At 46.8% G+C, this 14,073-nt stretch overlaps 1 protein-coding gene across 2 annotated transcripts in view; it reads right to left on the bottom strand.

Moving 5' to 3' along the window:
• Positions 1-14,073, bottom strand: part of GORASP2 (golgi reassembly stacking protein 2) — a 547,667-nt gene that overhangs the window by 492,261 nt on the left and 41,333 nt on the right. For both annotated transcript variants that reach the window (XM_069616189.1, XM_069616190.1), the window contains exon 2: positions 8,520-8,600. In XM_069616189.1, the coding sequence (XP_069472290.1) occupies positions 8,520-8,600 (81 nt within the window). The remainder of the gene's footprint in view (positions 1-8,519; positions 8,601-14,073) is intronic.

The following is a 14,073-nucleotide window of genomic DNA, read 5'->3' as shown; positions in this document are numbered from 1 at the left end:
TCGGTAACCACATTAGGCAGGAAGGAAGGATGAGTGCAAAGCACAACCCTATCCTTATGGAAAGTGAGGAACGGATGTTCCACGGAATGAGCTTTCAGCTCACTTACTCGCCTCGCCGATGTCACTGCGATCAGAAAAGCGGCCTTCCAAGAAAGGTATTTAAGATTGGTAGTGGCCATGGGTTCAAATGGTTTATGGCATAATGCAGTGAGGACCACATTCAAATCCCATTTGGGATGAGGGGTGTGCACTGGCGGGAAACATGAAAAAGACCTGCAAAGTGTCTTTTAATGACCGGATTAGTCAATGAAAAGGAACAGCTGTCCGTGGACAGGTAGGCCACAATGGCAGATAACTAAGTTCTGCAAGACAAAACAAGAATGCCCGAAGCTCCGAGGCGAGACACAAATGATAGAACACTGTCAACCATAGCGTGCCTGGGATAAAGAAGTTTAGCTAAGCAAAAGTGGCAAAAACAGACCCATTTGCTCCTAAATTGAGCCCTAGTAGGTGGTTTTCTGGCTGCTTGGATAATGTGCATATCGTCCTAGGACAAATTAAACTGCGATAAAGATCTGAATTCAGGCACCAGGCCGCCAAGCTGAACGATTGTGGGGAGGGGGGCCACAGCTGGTGATCGCTCTGGTAAAGACGGTCGGGAATCAGCAGCAATCGGATCGGAGGAAGAATCGCCAGATGCTGAAGTTCTGAAAAACAGAATCTGGCTAGCCACCAAGGAGCTATGAAGAGGAGAGTACAATTTGTTGCACCCCTGAGCTTGCAGACTGACAAATCAGAGGCAGCAGAGGAAAGGGATAAGCCTTCATGTTGTGCCACGGAATCTCAAGAGTGTTTCCCATGGAGGACGCTCCGAGGCCGTCTCTGGATGAATACAGAGAAATTTTCCTGTTTGTAAAACTCACAAAGACGTCCACTTCTGGGGTGCCCCATTGGCGAAAAATGTTGGTGAGAACATCGCTGTCCAATTCCCACTTGTAACTGGCTGCCGACTGGTGGCTGAGCGAGTCTGCAGCTACATTGATGAGACCCGGGATGTGTACAGCCAAGAGCCAAACCCTGTGTTGGATGGCCCAGTCCCAAATTTGTATGGCTCGGTCCACAAGGAGAGGTGACTAGCCACCCTGCTTGTTGATGTAAAACATTGCCACAGAATTGTCTGTGTGAATATGGACTACCTTGTCAGTGATAGACGGTTGAAAAGCTTTGAGCGCCAGGAGTTCCAGATAATTGATATGGCCTGTCCTGACGTGTCCATAGGTCGAATACTTTGAGGTGACCCAGCGTCGCTCCCCATAGCAGAAGGGAGGAGTCTGTAGTAACCGTCACTTGTGGGCAGGGCTCCTGGAAAGAGGCCCCCACTGAAAGGTTGTTGGTCGAGGACCACCATTGTAGACCCACCATCAGGCAGGATGGAACTGGGATTATCTTAGAATCCTGATCCGAAGCCTGAGACCAACAGCTCTGAAGAGCGAGCTGAGTACGCCTCATCTTCAGACGTGCAAGAGGTAGGGCTAGCACGCAAGAAGCCATGAGGCCTGAAGTCTGTGGAACCACTAGGCCATCATGTGCGAGGACTGGAGAAAGAGCGGAAACGTGGTTGATAGGTCTGCAATCCTGTCTGCCGTTAGGAACACCTTGGTACTGACTGTATTCCAACGGAAACCCAGGAAAATCAGGTCTTGAGAAACGGTTGTGGACGATTTCTGCCAGTTAACAGAAAGCCCAAGGTGGAACAGGAGCTAAAGGAGACACTGAAGACTGGTCAAAGCCATCTGTGGATAAGGACTGTGCTGGAGCCAATCGTCCAAACATGGATATACTTGAACCCCCTGCAGTCTGAGCAAAGCTGCGATGACTGACATCTTCGTAAAGACACACGGCGAGCTGAGACAAAAAGGGAGCACACAGAACTGGAAGTGTTCCTCTCCCATGGAGAACCGCAGATATTTCAGATGCGGGCTCCATATCAGGATGTGCATGCATGCGTCCTGAAGGTCCACTACGCTGAGCCAGTCGCCCTTACGAAGAGAGGACTTTATTTGGCAAGGCGTGATCATCTTGAATTTCTCTTGGGGAAGAGAAAGATTGAACTGGGAAATATCAAGGATAGTGTGCAGGGCAGCCTGGTTGGTTTTGGGCACTGAACAGACAGGAGTAGTAGCCCTCCCCTTGCTCCCTGAGGGGAGCAAGCTCCACCGCTCTGAGGTCTAGAAGTTTCTGTACCTCTGCTCTGAGGGAAGGTGACCCAGTCTGCTGAAAGGGAGGGTAGAAAGGTGGGGGACGGGCAAGCGGGAGCCTGCCCGAGCGATGGACAAAACCCACCGGTCTTTGGTGTTGGTCTGTCATGCCTCCAGATGAGACGAGATTTGTCCTCCCACCGGAGGCTCGAGCGACCTACAAAAAATTTAATTTGGATGATTTGTCTACAGGGAGACTACCTGTCCCTGGAGAGGAGGCTGATGGCCGAGAGACAAACAGACCACCTTGCTGTTGCTTTCGGCGGGGCCCGCCAACCGGAACATCAGATCGGCGTGCACAGTGATCCTGAAACCCCTGAACCCAGGGAAGGACTGAGTTTAGGACCCTGACCTCTCTGCATAAGGGGCCTTAGCTGGAGCTTTCGCCAGGACCGATAAAGATTTGGCGATTTGAGTACTTGCCTTTGCGAGTTCCTCATCTGTGGAGGAATGAAAAATTCCTTGCCATCAAAAGGAAGGTCTAGAACCATGTCCTGCACTTCCTTTGAGAACTTCGTCGCTTGGAGCCACGCTTAGCGTGAGATGTCAACCCCGACCATAAGGAGGCCTCAAGCGGAGGTATCTACGTGGTGTGCCGCAGCTTCCAGTAAATCCTGTGCCAACACTTTGGCGTCCGACAAACCGGCTTTGAAGTTGTCTAACCTATCCGCAGGAATACATTACTGAAAAATCAGCTAGCTCCTTCCACAGCCTAAGATTGGCTGCTGCCAGGATGAGCTCGGTGTTAGCTTTATGAAGTTAGAGCACCGAATTGGAAAAGACTTTCTTGCCAAAGGCGTCAAGGAGTTTATCCTCTTTGGAGAGGATTTGGACCGCTACCGTGGAGGATGCAGGGGCCGGCTTGGACTGGAGGGTGGCTGCTGCCACCACCGTTAACGATGGAGTGGACAAGCCGACAAGGCTAGATCTTCCGAGGCGTGAAGCTTGAATCGAGTGTCAATCCTCTTGTTGAGATGCAGCCCGGTATGGGGTTTGTCCCAGACTTTACGGGCCTCAGCCAAGACGTCCTTCTGGAGGAAGAGACCGGTGCACTCCTGAGGTGATGGAATAAAGGCTCCAGAAAGCACCCCTTCCTGTGCTGTGAAGTGGGGGCCTCGGGCACTGGAATATTACACAGGGCCATCATATCCAGCACACGGTCAAGGAATGCTCTAATGGAGCAGGGCTGTTCATTGCTGTCCTGGTCCGCTTGGGGCTCATCCAGTGAAGCATTAATATAAGACTGATCCACTGCATGTAGAGCCTCAGGTTTTAAAGTGTTATCCGGTGCCACTGATGTCTTTTCTATCAGAGAAAGCAGAGGAGGAAGTGGAGGAGGTCCGCAGGAAGAGGAGGAGGAGGTGGCACTACTGGGACCTGCATAGGAACAGATGGGACAGGAGGTACAGGGTACATTTCCCTGAAAAGACCATTAAAATATGCCCTCATGGGATCAGAGTACCTGGGTGTGTGAAACTTCCTACAAACGCATCTTCAAACGAAGGTCTAGATGCTGGAGTAGGCACAGGCCGTTCATGAGGGGCATACCCCCATGAACGCAATAAGAATGGTTGCGAGAAAGGCCCACCACCAGCAGTATCCACATAGATCAGTGGTGCGGAACCAGGAGGAAGCGAGACTGTATGAGGCAGCGGTGCCTGAGCATGCCAATCGTTTGAAGGGCGGAACAGGTTCTTGTTGTCCACATGGCGTGGAAAAGACTGCTCAGCCCCAAAAGGAATGCTCCCAGCACCAGCCATCGTGAACGGTGGTGTAAGAGAGATATCCAAAATGGCTGCTGTGACCACAGAGTTTGAGCCAGCCGAGGCTAACTGAGTCACAGGAGAAAGTGGAGCAACTGTCTCCTCAGGGTAACACTTTAGCCTTGAAACGAGGATCCTCAGCCGAGCCGGTGCTGGCAGACCTAGGACGCTTATTGGACATCTTAGGTACTGTCCCAGAATTAGCCTCCAGTGGAGGAACCTTGGCAGAGCTGATACTCTAAGGCCTGTGGTGCGTGACCGCCTTCTTCAACCCCTCGACAGAACCGGTACCACCATGACCGCGAGCGTGGGATGGTTGAGGAAAGTACTTCACCAGCAGGACCCTAAAAGAGGATCCCTCGACTAGTTCGGTACTGGATTTAGCCCCAAGAAGAGGAAACTCGGGATCTAACCGGGACGTATTGCTCCCTCAAGAGAGGCCTCAAGATGTGACTCGTGTGGAAAGCTCCAGAAACAGAGACCTCAGGGCGAACCCCAGTATCCAGGGCCACAGAAGCACTGGGCTGAACTTTAGCACCCAAACGGGGAACCTTGTGGGGCACCTCAGGGATGCCCCTGGTAAAAGACCTACTCGAGCCCCTCCCAGTCCTGGAAGACCCCGGGAAGGAGGCCCCTGGCCAGGGCATTTTAAAAAGTAAAGAACTTACCAACGGTTCTTCTTTTCGTCGATGAAGAGCTGGAAGTGCAGTGGAGGAACGTGTTAAAACACCTCCTCCCACCGAAGAAGACGCTGGAGTGCCCGGATGGCGAAGGGATCGCAATAAAAAACACGAGTCCCAGGGATGTTCCGGGCCTAGACACTAAGCAAAGAGAATGGGGATCCGCCCTCGCAAAACGGCGTTCGCATAAAGTACAGGACACGAATCACAGACGCTCCAGTAGAGACAGGGGATTAGATGACTGTGAAACCGGAGCAGGAAGGAAGGACAAATGAAATAAAAAGAAAAATTCCTGGTGATGCTAGTGCGTCCAACCCCGACTGTGCTGAGAAAAGGACTGAAGGGCGATGTGCGGGGCGGTGCTCAAGAGTGCAGGGTTACAGCCACGTGCGTTACCCCGCATAAAAATAAAAGAAGAACAAAAACAAACATTTTTGATGCTTTTTACAAAAGTGCTCCGGTCCTGTCCCGAAGGACGAAATGTCCCACAAGTATGGAGAAAAGGGGACGGGACATAGGAGTAATAAGGTTTAATCTTCGACTTTTCCTTTGCCATCTTGATGCAGATCGGTAGGGGCATGGGCTTTCTGCTTCTCCTTCGAGGGGGGTTGGGCCGCATTCTCAAAGATACTTAACATTTCTTTTAGAAATGCATCCCATTTTGCTGGGGAGTCGGACTTGGTTGGAATATTTGAATACCTTAGCCGAGGAATCACTAGAAGTCGAAGGTGACCTGTGATGCCGTTTTCTTGGCCTTCTTGAAAGAAGTAGAAGAAGAATGGCAAGATCGACTTCTCGATCAAGATCTTTTAGACCTTTTCCGTTGAAGAGAATCTCTCTTTTGGAACTCTTTGAAGGAGACTTCGAAGGTAACCTACCCACTGCCAATTTACCTTTATGCTCACTCAGAGCCTTTTCGGTCATTGCCCGACAGCAGTTACACCCGGAGGTACAGTGATCGGTTCCGAGACACCACAGGCATATGTGATGGGGGTTGGTGATCGACATCTTCGAACCATAGTCATTACATTTCTTGAAGCCGACGGTGAAGACGTTTTTGTACAGAAAATTAGTGACAAAGTTCAGTAAAGAACCGAAGCGCGCCACAATTCTTCGAAGCGACTGCTCGGAAAAACAGAACTGAAGCCAATGGGCGCTGCATGCGCTATTTATACTAATGAGGATGTTGACAGTCAAACGGTGGCCCTCAAGGGGCATCGGCTCGATGAGATGACACACAGTACCCCCTGCATAAAAAAATTCTGAAGCAGCTGAAGGTGGAAAGATACTTATCAAAAGACGAGAAATATGTGGGAGCAAACAATCCATTCGAAAGAGATGCGCAACGCTGTGGGTGCTTTTGTAAACGTTGATGAAACAGTGAACAGTATGCGATTACAAAATGTAAGCCAGGATAGAGAGCAGAGAGATGATCAATACCAAGGGGCAAGCAGGCAGAAAGTATGAATAGAAGAATTAAAGATGAAGCGCAGTGGGACAAGACGACAGGAGGAGGGACCAATAATGAGAGAAGAACAGTAAACAAGTCGGGAGAAACCAAGAGTTAGGAGAAGCCTAGTAGCATTCAAGGACAAGATGGGCAAGGCCTTACAAATATTAAAGAGCTGGAAATGGCATCATTTAAACATAGCAACAATCTAAGGAGTAAACTAAAAGGGAGGAGTTGAAAATAATCCCCAAGTTACGACCTGTAGGATCAAAGAAAAGCAAAGGAAGGGCGGGGGAAATGGAAGGGGGAGGAAGAGGTAGGGAAATGGCAGAAGGGAAGAAAGAAGAAAAGGATTTCCGTTTTCGAAGCGTTGAGAGAAAATGATCAGTCATCCATGATTGGACGGCAAGAAGCCAGGCTGAGATGTTAGTGTGAAGTGACTCACTAAAAGACGAAAATAAAAACAAATATTTAGGGATCGTCTGCATGGAAGTGGGATGATAACCCAAAAGAAGATTTAACATAATGGGTTGTACAAATTACAAAGACTTTCAATGAAAAAAAATATATAAGTGCGTACTATCAGTTAAGATGAGTTTTATTTTTTAAACCACATATACCACAGCGATGAACAGTAGCCATCCCTGCAAGCTCACCTCTAGTTGTGGGCATTCAATTTTACTTAAAAGCGTGCTTTGTGGGCATTCAATTTAACTCAAAAGCGTGCTTTTTGCTCCAGAGAAGCGTCTGACTTATAGCTGTAGCATGTGTGGCTTAGCTGACATGGCCTAATCTTCTCTCACATTTCAGGTAGAAGGTCTTTTCATGCTTCACTTTTTTTTTTTTTTAAACTCACACCGTAGCATAGATGGGGTTTAAGACGTATATAAAACAAAAAGGCAGCCCACAATGCCTCTATAAAAGCCTGTAAATTATTTTCTTATTACAAAGCAGTTGGGACATCACTATTGCTCTGTAATAATGTATTACAGTTCAGTGACTTCACAAGCTCTGCTGCTTGCCAGTATTAGAACAGAATCCCAACTGTCACTGCAGCAATTAAAGCCATTACAAGCTGTTTCAATTGGTTTCTTGCTAAATAGCTTTCTGGGAGACTTACAGCCATTAATTGATACACAACGGTTTATGGCAGTATGTTTATTTGTGCACTACTGGAGTTAAAATGTTTATTTGTGCACTACTGGAGTTAAAACACAGAAGAGCGAGACTATTTGCACGTCAGTACTTATTTAAAAGCACAAAAACTCTTTTTAGCTGTATTTTATTAAATTGCTTAAAGCTACATATTATGTTTTTTGTCAATCCAAACAATCTAAGTGAGTATATGGGTCAGCAACTGGAAGAGCTCTTACATTAGAATAAGCAAGTGGGTAGTTATTAAAAGGGGATGACCGTGTGTGGCCATGTTTTATAAGGAATACAATACCACCAAATGTAACGGACAAAGGCCCTCATTACGACCCTGGCGGAGAGGGTTTACGCCAGCGTAAATCATGGCGTACCCTTCCGCCTTACTACGAGATTCCGTAGCGCCATGGAGCCTTTTACGCCTGATTTTTCCGGGCGGAAAAATCCATGGCGCTACGGGACCTTGTTGTTAATTACGCCACCGTAATTTACGGTGGCGTAATTAACTCCTTCCCCACTCCCATTATACCCTATGGGGCAAAAATGGGAATGGGGAAGGGCAAAATGGGGAATGGGGATTTACCGCCCCGCCAACCTCGGAATGGGGCGGTAAATCCGCCAACCCCCATGGCGGTGCTGGCAGCTTACCGCCATGCTCCATGGTGCAAATTGCACCATGATCTCCGCCAGGGTCGTAATGAGGGCCAAAGACACTCTTTGGAGCAGTTTGTTCAGTAACAATGCATTCGTATTTTACTGAAGAGGGCAGAAAATATGCGGTGTGAACAAACCCATTGTATAGAACATAAATGGTGGTTGGATCCCATGACTGATGGACTTTTATTTCGAAAAAGTGATACTTTGGAATAAAAAAATAACAAGTGAAGTCAAAACAGAACATGACTAACCTGGGAGACAGGTGAGAGGGTGGGGCATCCAGAACCGAGAAGAGTGGCGACACAGAAATAATCAAGGGCGGGGTAGCCATGAACCTGTCAAGGGAGGCGGGCTATCTAGAACCAGCCACAGTCAAAAAGGGCACCCAGAGCCAACCAGGTACAGAGGAGCGTACCCAGAACCAATCAGGGAGGTGAAGGGGTAACCAGAGCTAGAGAGGGTGGGGGAGGAGAGAGTCGCCCACAAAAAGCCAAGGATGGTGGGAGCACCAAATACAGTAGTACATCTCAAACCATTACATACACTAAGTGCAGAAACTTACCAATCGTGATCCATTAATAGAGACAATAAAATCAAAGAATGGTTCCAAACCAGCTCTATGGCCAGGTGAGTTCTCCTGCACCTGTGGGGATAAATTGAGATTGGACTGTTCAGTTTGTCATTCAAAAGTAAACAAAAGCTGCATTCAATTTTTAGATGTTCTTCAACCCAAGGCTCCCACTGTCTGCAATTCTGTCTTTATTGGCTTTTTACTGTAACAAACATTTAGAAAAAACAAAAACAAGCAAAATTAAATCGCTACGTCTTTTTTTTTTTTTTTTATTTGGTTTGGTTTGGCTAATTAAATTAACCTTTCAAACAAAATGACTTTTATACAAAATATTAAAAAAAAACATACAGTAAAAAGGCAAAGTATGCCAAGTAACCAATTAAAACATCGAACAATAACACATATGACTTACATGAATGATCTTATAATCAGAACAAAGAGAGCAATCGATTACTTACTTGGACAAATTGGACATAGAAGCTTATTTAGGAATTGAATAGTGGCTATTCTTACTGTGATTTTTGGAGTCGCGAATAGCTCATTCCATAGTTCATCATTTGAGCGGCTTATATAGTGATGTCTCGTTAATTTATCAATAATGTCTTTTCTCTGCATTTTTAAAGCCGCACATTCTATTAATAGATGTTTCAAACTTTCTTTAGATAGTTTATCATTACAAAATCGGCAAAATGATTCATCCAACTTAATGATTCCCCTTCTTACCAAAATTTGTTTGGTCGGCCAAAGATTCAGACGGAACCTCAGTATTTGGTTTCTGAGTTTGTGAGAGGGGCATTTTAGTAAATAATCCGCAGTTTGGCGGAATTTTTTATGCCCAAACAGAGCTCTATCAAAATCTTTTAATTTTAGACAATCTTGTTGGGTTATCTGCTACGTCGTTTTTTTTGCAAAGAGCAGACAATTGTAAATCTGCAGCTTCTCAATATTGCTGCATTAAAGTAGGTTGATCTTCCTCAGGTTAGAGAAAGGAAAAAGCATTTGTCAACAAGTTACATTCTTCTGCATATGATACATACGGATCGGTCGAGTAAAAAGTGACAGAGCAAGTTATGTTCAATTTGCAAACATTTTACAGGCTACTGAATTTTTACACAAATGGTGAAAGGGTAAATTGCCGGTTTTGAGGTGCCAAGGAAGTAAGAAGAATTCCAGTAGCATGCGCCGCGTTGACTGACATTGTATTTGGGAACAAGTCAGAGGCTCTTACGTTTATCGACAAAATGGAGAGACTAGAGTGGGTGAATTCAGGTGGAAGTACCACCATGTCAGGTTGAGTGCACAAGTTGTGTTTTTGTGAGCATCTGAAGGCTGGAAAGCAACAGTTTGTTCAATCCTCCAGGTAGTCTCGTTGTTTTCGGGGAATTACTTGTCCCACTACCACGCTGTACTTTGTACACTCTGCCATCTCATCTGTAAGTTCTCAACAATAAAACCAACAACATTACAGGACTAGGGATTGTGGGGGAGAACCACTGTTGAACAACACCAACGTGTAAAGGCCAAAAAACTAGGGCAATGGACCAGAGCAGAACAGGGCAAACTGGGAAAAGGTGTGTGGGAGAAGCAGGCAGACGTAGATTTAGTAGGTTCACACTGTGCTGTGGGTCATGGGAGTTTTCTGCATGCAGCCTTGAATGATATACAATGTGACATACAAAAATGAAAGTGACAAGAAAAAGAAACCACAAACCCGTGAAAAAAAGGTTGCTGCGACTTCCCCTAAATCGGGACAAATGTAGAATTTAAAGAATAGGGCATCTAACAGGGTTTCTGTTGTTGAAACATCTTGTCCTCTTGATACTTTTGGAAGATAGCTAGTAGTACATCATCCACTGTCCAGCCTTGAAACCAGTTGAATAAATGCCTTACAAGGTTTCTTTAAATATTAAAAACGACCTCCTTGGTCTGTGTGCTGTACATTTAGGAAACGCCCAGAGTTTCTCCGAATAGCTATTCTTTCGTGTTGCCCACACGAAATCATGGTGGGTTAAAAAGAATCGTCTGACGTGATGGTGTCCTTTTGTTAAATTCCATTATTTTGCAACCTAAGTCCATGCTCAGAGTATTTAGTTTGTTCTTCTTCGGCTCATTCAAATGGCTTCAAAGCTTATTGGGAAGAGGATAGGAAGATATGTCCTCTTTTTGTGTATAGCTTCCATTGGAAGCAGTAGCAGTTTAAGAAACTGCTTATTCCAAACTCAGCTGTTCAATGATTTAACTACTAAAATGATTACTCACGGCTGCATCTCAGCAGCGAACCATCGCTTCCTTCGTCTTCCTTCGTCTTCTCTGACGATTAGAACATGGGAGGTTCGGGTGCACCAGCTTTCCTCTATGCATTGTATCATCACTGCACCAGACCTGTTCCCAAGTACAGCACCAAGTTTACTAGAAGTCAGTCACTGTGCCAGTCCTGCAGCAATGTGGATAATGTGTGTGACAGAATGCTGTGTGACACAGAATGCTATCTGGTGAGCGCAGGATAGCTCAAACATTTTTGATTTTCAATAAATTATAGGATACAGGTAATTCAGTTTCTGAAAGAGGTGTGCTAATTGGAACTCCCGTCCATTTCATAAAGGCTCCATGCCAGAATGATAGTGCACATATGTGCCTTTGCTGCAATGGTCTACTGACACCCTCAACACCAGTCATGTAGTGGCACAGTGTGCATTCTTGACAGCTGCGGAACACAAAGTGATGGGAGGTGGATTTTTAATCTTCAGCACCCTGGGTTCAACACAGAATTTTGTACCTTGTGGCATGTTAATCTTTAAATGCAAGCCATGCCTGGTTGCGGCATGGTGGCTGATAGGGTCACACAAATATACAGCCACAATAATTAGATATCGTACACGTGTCATCTCAGAAAGTCTGGGCTTCAGCTATGACAGGGATGATGTTTATAAGCCATCACTTCTTGGATGGCTCCACCACTACCATGTACGACTATGGCCAGGACGTTGCTTTCATTGGTATGTTAATGTTAAAGGATATTTGTACCGCGCACTATCACCACCGGAGTGGTCCCCTGGCGCTCTGGCGGCTCTGAAAAAGGGAAAAAAGGGGACGGGGGGTGAGTTAGTGGGACAAGCTGAAAAAGTGCAGCCCGGTGGGTCCGTTGGCTTGGGGCGTTTAACGGTCGGTAGTCGTTGTATGCTGTTGTGCAAGTCTATGTGTGGTTTGTTTTGTTGTTGCAGTGTAGTGAAGTTTTGCGGATTGGTGCGTTATAGGCTTGTGGTTTTGTTTGGTTAGAGTTTAAGAGGTGTATGCGGAGGAGTGAAATTGTTAGTGGATTGGTTAATTGGCATTGCTGTCCTTGCAGTTATGTCTAGGTGTGATGCTTGCTATCATTCACTATTCCATCTAACTGTGGTACTTGCTAATCTTCAATATCCTATCTAGATGTGAGGCAGGCTAGTGATCACAATTCCATCCGAGTGTGGCATTTGGTATCATTCACAGTTTCACCCAAGGGTGGCGCATGCTAACATTCACATTTCTATCTAGATGCGACGCAGGCTAAAGCTAAGAATTCCATCTAAGTGTGGCACAAACTAACATTCACATTTCTTGCTAGTTGCGACGTAGGCTAAAGCTAAGAATTCCATCTAAGTGTGGCACAAGCCAACATTCACATTTCTATCTAAATGCGACGCAGGCTATAGCTAACAATTGTTACATCCGTCCAAACGTGACGCATGCCAATCTACTTTACTCTCTAGGTGTGGCACTTTTTAACATTGGCAAGTATGTTACTATGTGATGCAAGGCTAAATTTACAGTCCCGCCATGAATAGATTAGGCTGGTGGTCACAAATCTTTCTACGTTATGCATGGTGTAAGTCTATGGAAATGTAAGGTAGAGTGGCAGGGGCTTTCTGGAATAGAGTAACTGCTCTACACCCCACCCATGCCACACTTACAGTTTTGATGGTGTCTGCTGGCTTCATTGGCTTCTCCTGCGGACACCTGCAGACACGTCTTGGAGCCGCCAATGTAGGAGTCGCCCTTTTCCTCGGGGGGCCTTAGCCGCAGGGGCTGCTGGGCAGAGGGCTGCCCATGGAAGGTCAGTAATGGCCAGGAAACAGCCAATCAGGGTCCGGGGTTGGGCTGGGAGGTGGGACGGGACAGGGAAAAGGCTGGTGCTGTGGATTGCGAGGGGCACGGGTCGGATGGGGGCACAAAAACAATGCTTAACAAGTAAAAGCAGGCCCAGGAGCGTCGCTGCCCAAGTTATCTCACCTGCACTCGCTCTGGATGGAAATGAGCGTGCAGGGAGTAGCTGGTGGATACACGGTGCAGTCATTGCTGCCTTTCACCAATCAGGGTCCGGCGTGGGCTGGGAGGAGGGAGGGACAGGGAAAAGGCTGGTGCCATGGATTGCGAGGGGCACGTGTCAGATGGGGGCACAAAATCAATGCTTAACAAGTAAAAGCAGGCCCAGGAGGGTCGCTGCCCAAGGTATCTCACCTGCACTCATTCTGGATGGATGGAAGGGGGAAAACCCTCCCCAGGAGACCTCCGGGGGGACTGGTGCTTCAAAGGGACAAACTGCAAAGCCACACTCATGCCAGGTTGCTGCCCACTGGAGTGCCTTTGAAGTCAGCAGACATGGGAAGGGGGTGGACTTAGAGTAGCCAGACTAGAAAGGGAGGCTGAGAGAAGGGTCCCTGCCATCTTGGTTTTTGCGAAAGCCGTCTACAACTTCGTCCCTCCCCCCCCCCCCTTTATTTGTCCTCCCAGCAACCCAGATGTCCAGAAGCAGCTTCAGACTAGAGAAGTCTGCAATCTGGCTAGGCCACACTCCACTTAGATCTGCAACAGGACCTGCAGTGCTGTTTTTGACACTCTACGAGCCTTCAAACCATTTGCTACACTTTGGGCAACCAGGCGCCGGCTCAACCCATTCCTGCGGACCTGCATCCATACCCTTGCAAGACGGGGCAACTGATTCGCATGCCAACATGAGTTGCTGGAAACCTTTAAGGCACCTGTCTTGAACACCAACTTGATCCAGCAGAAGCATTGTCTTGACGCAGACTCGACCACTGTCCTGGACCGTTGGAAGTAATCAACTTAACCATCCCGAACGCTAACTCGACCCAACAGGAGCCCACACAATGTGGGGAGACATGACTAAACTTCTACTGCAGCGAAAGCACCTAGAGGCCCCCAAGCTCAATGCCATCAAGCATCCAAACACAAGACCTAAGGTATTTTAAAGAAGCCTGGGTCTATTTCAACAGACCATATTTACTTTTTAAACCCCCCTTCTATAGCTTCCAAAAACATATCCATAAAACTATGACATTGCTGCCAAGTCTCTTATCAGCACAGAGTGCCCTTTGCCATCACAGTTCTGCATTGCATTTATCTAGAACCTTCATTGGACATTCTTATATTTTGGAACCATTGTACTAAAGCTGCTTCGGTTGTTACTATTGTCAGCTCATATTCCTCCTAATGAGGATAGCTTGCCCTTGGGCCCACGCACCCAAACAAGGAGTTGGTATAACTGTTG

This window comes from Ambystoma mexicanum, chromosome 9, assembly GCF_040938575.1.
Source record: "Ambystoma mexicanum isolate Mex_15411 chromosome 9, UKY_AmexF1_1, whole genome shotgun sequence".
NCBI lineage: Eukaryota > Metazoa > Chordata > Amphibia > Caudata > Ambystomatidae > Ambystoma > Ambystoma mexicanum.
The sequence above is the reverse complement of the archived record's forward strand: the minus strand, read 5'-3'. Positions and strand labels throughout refer to the sequence as shown.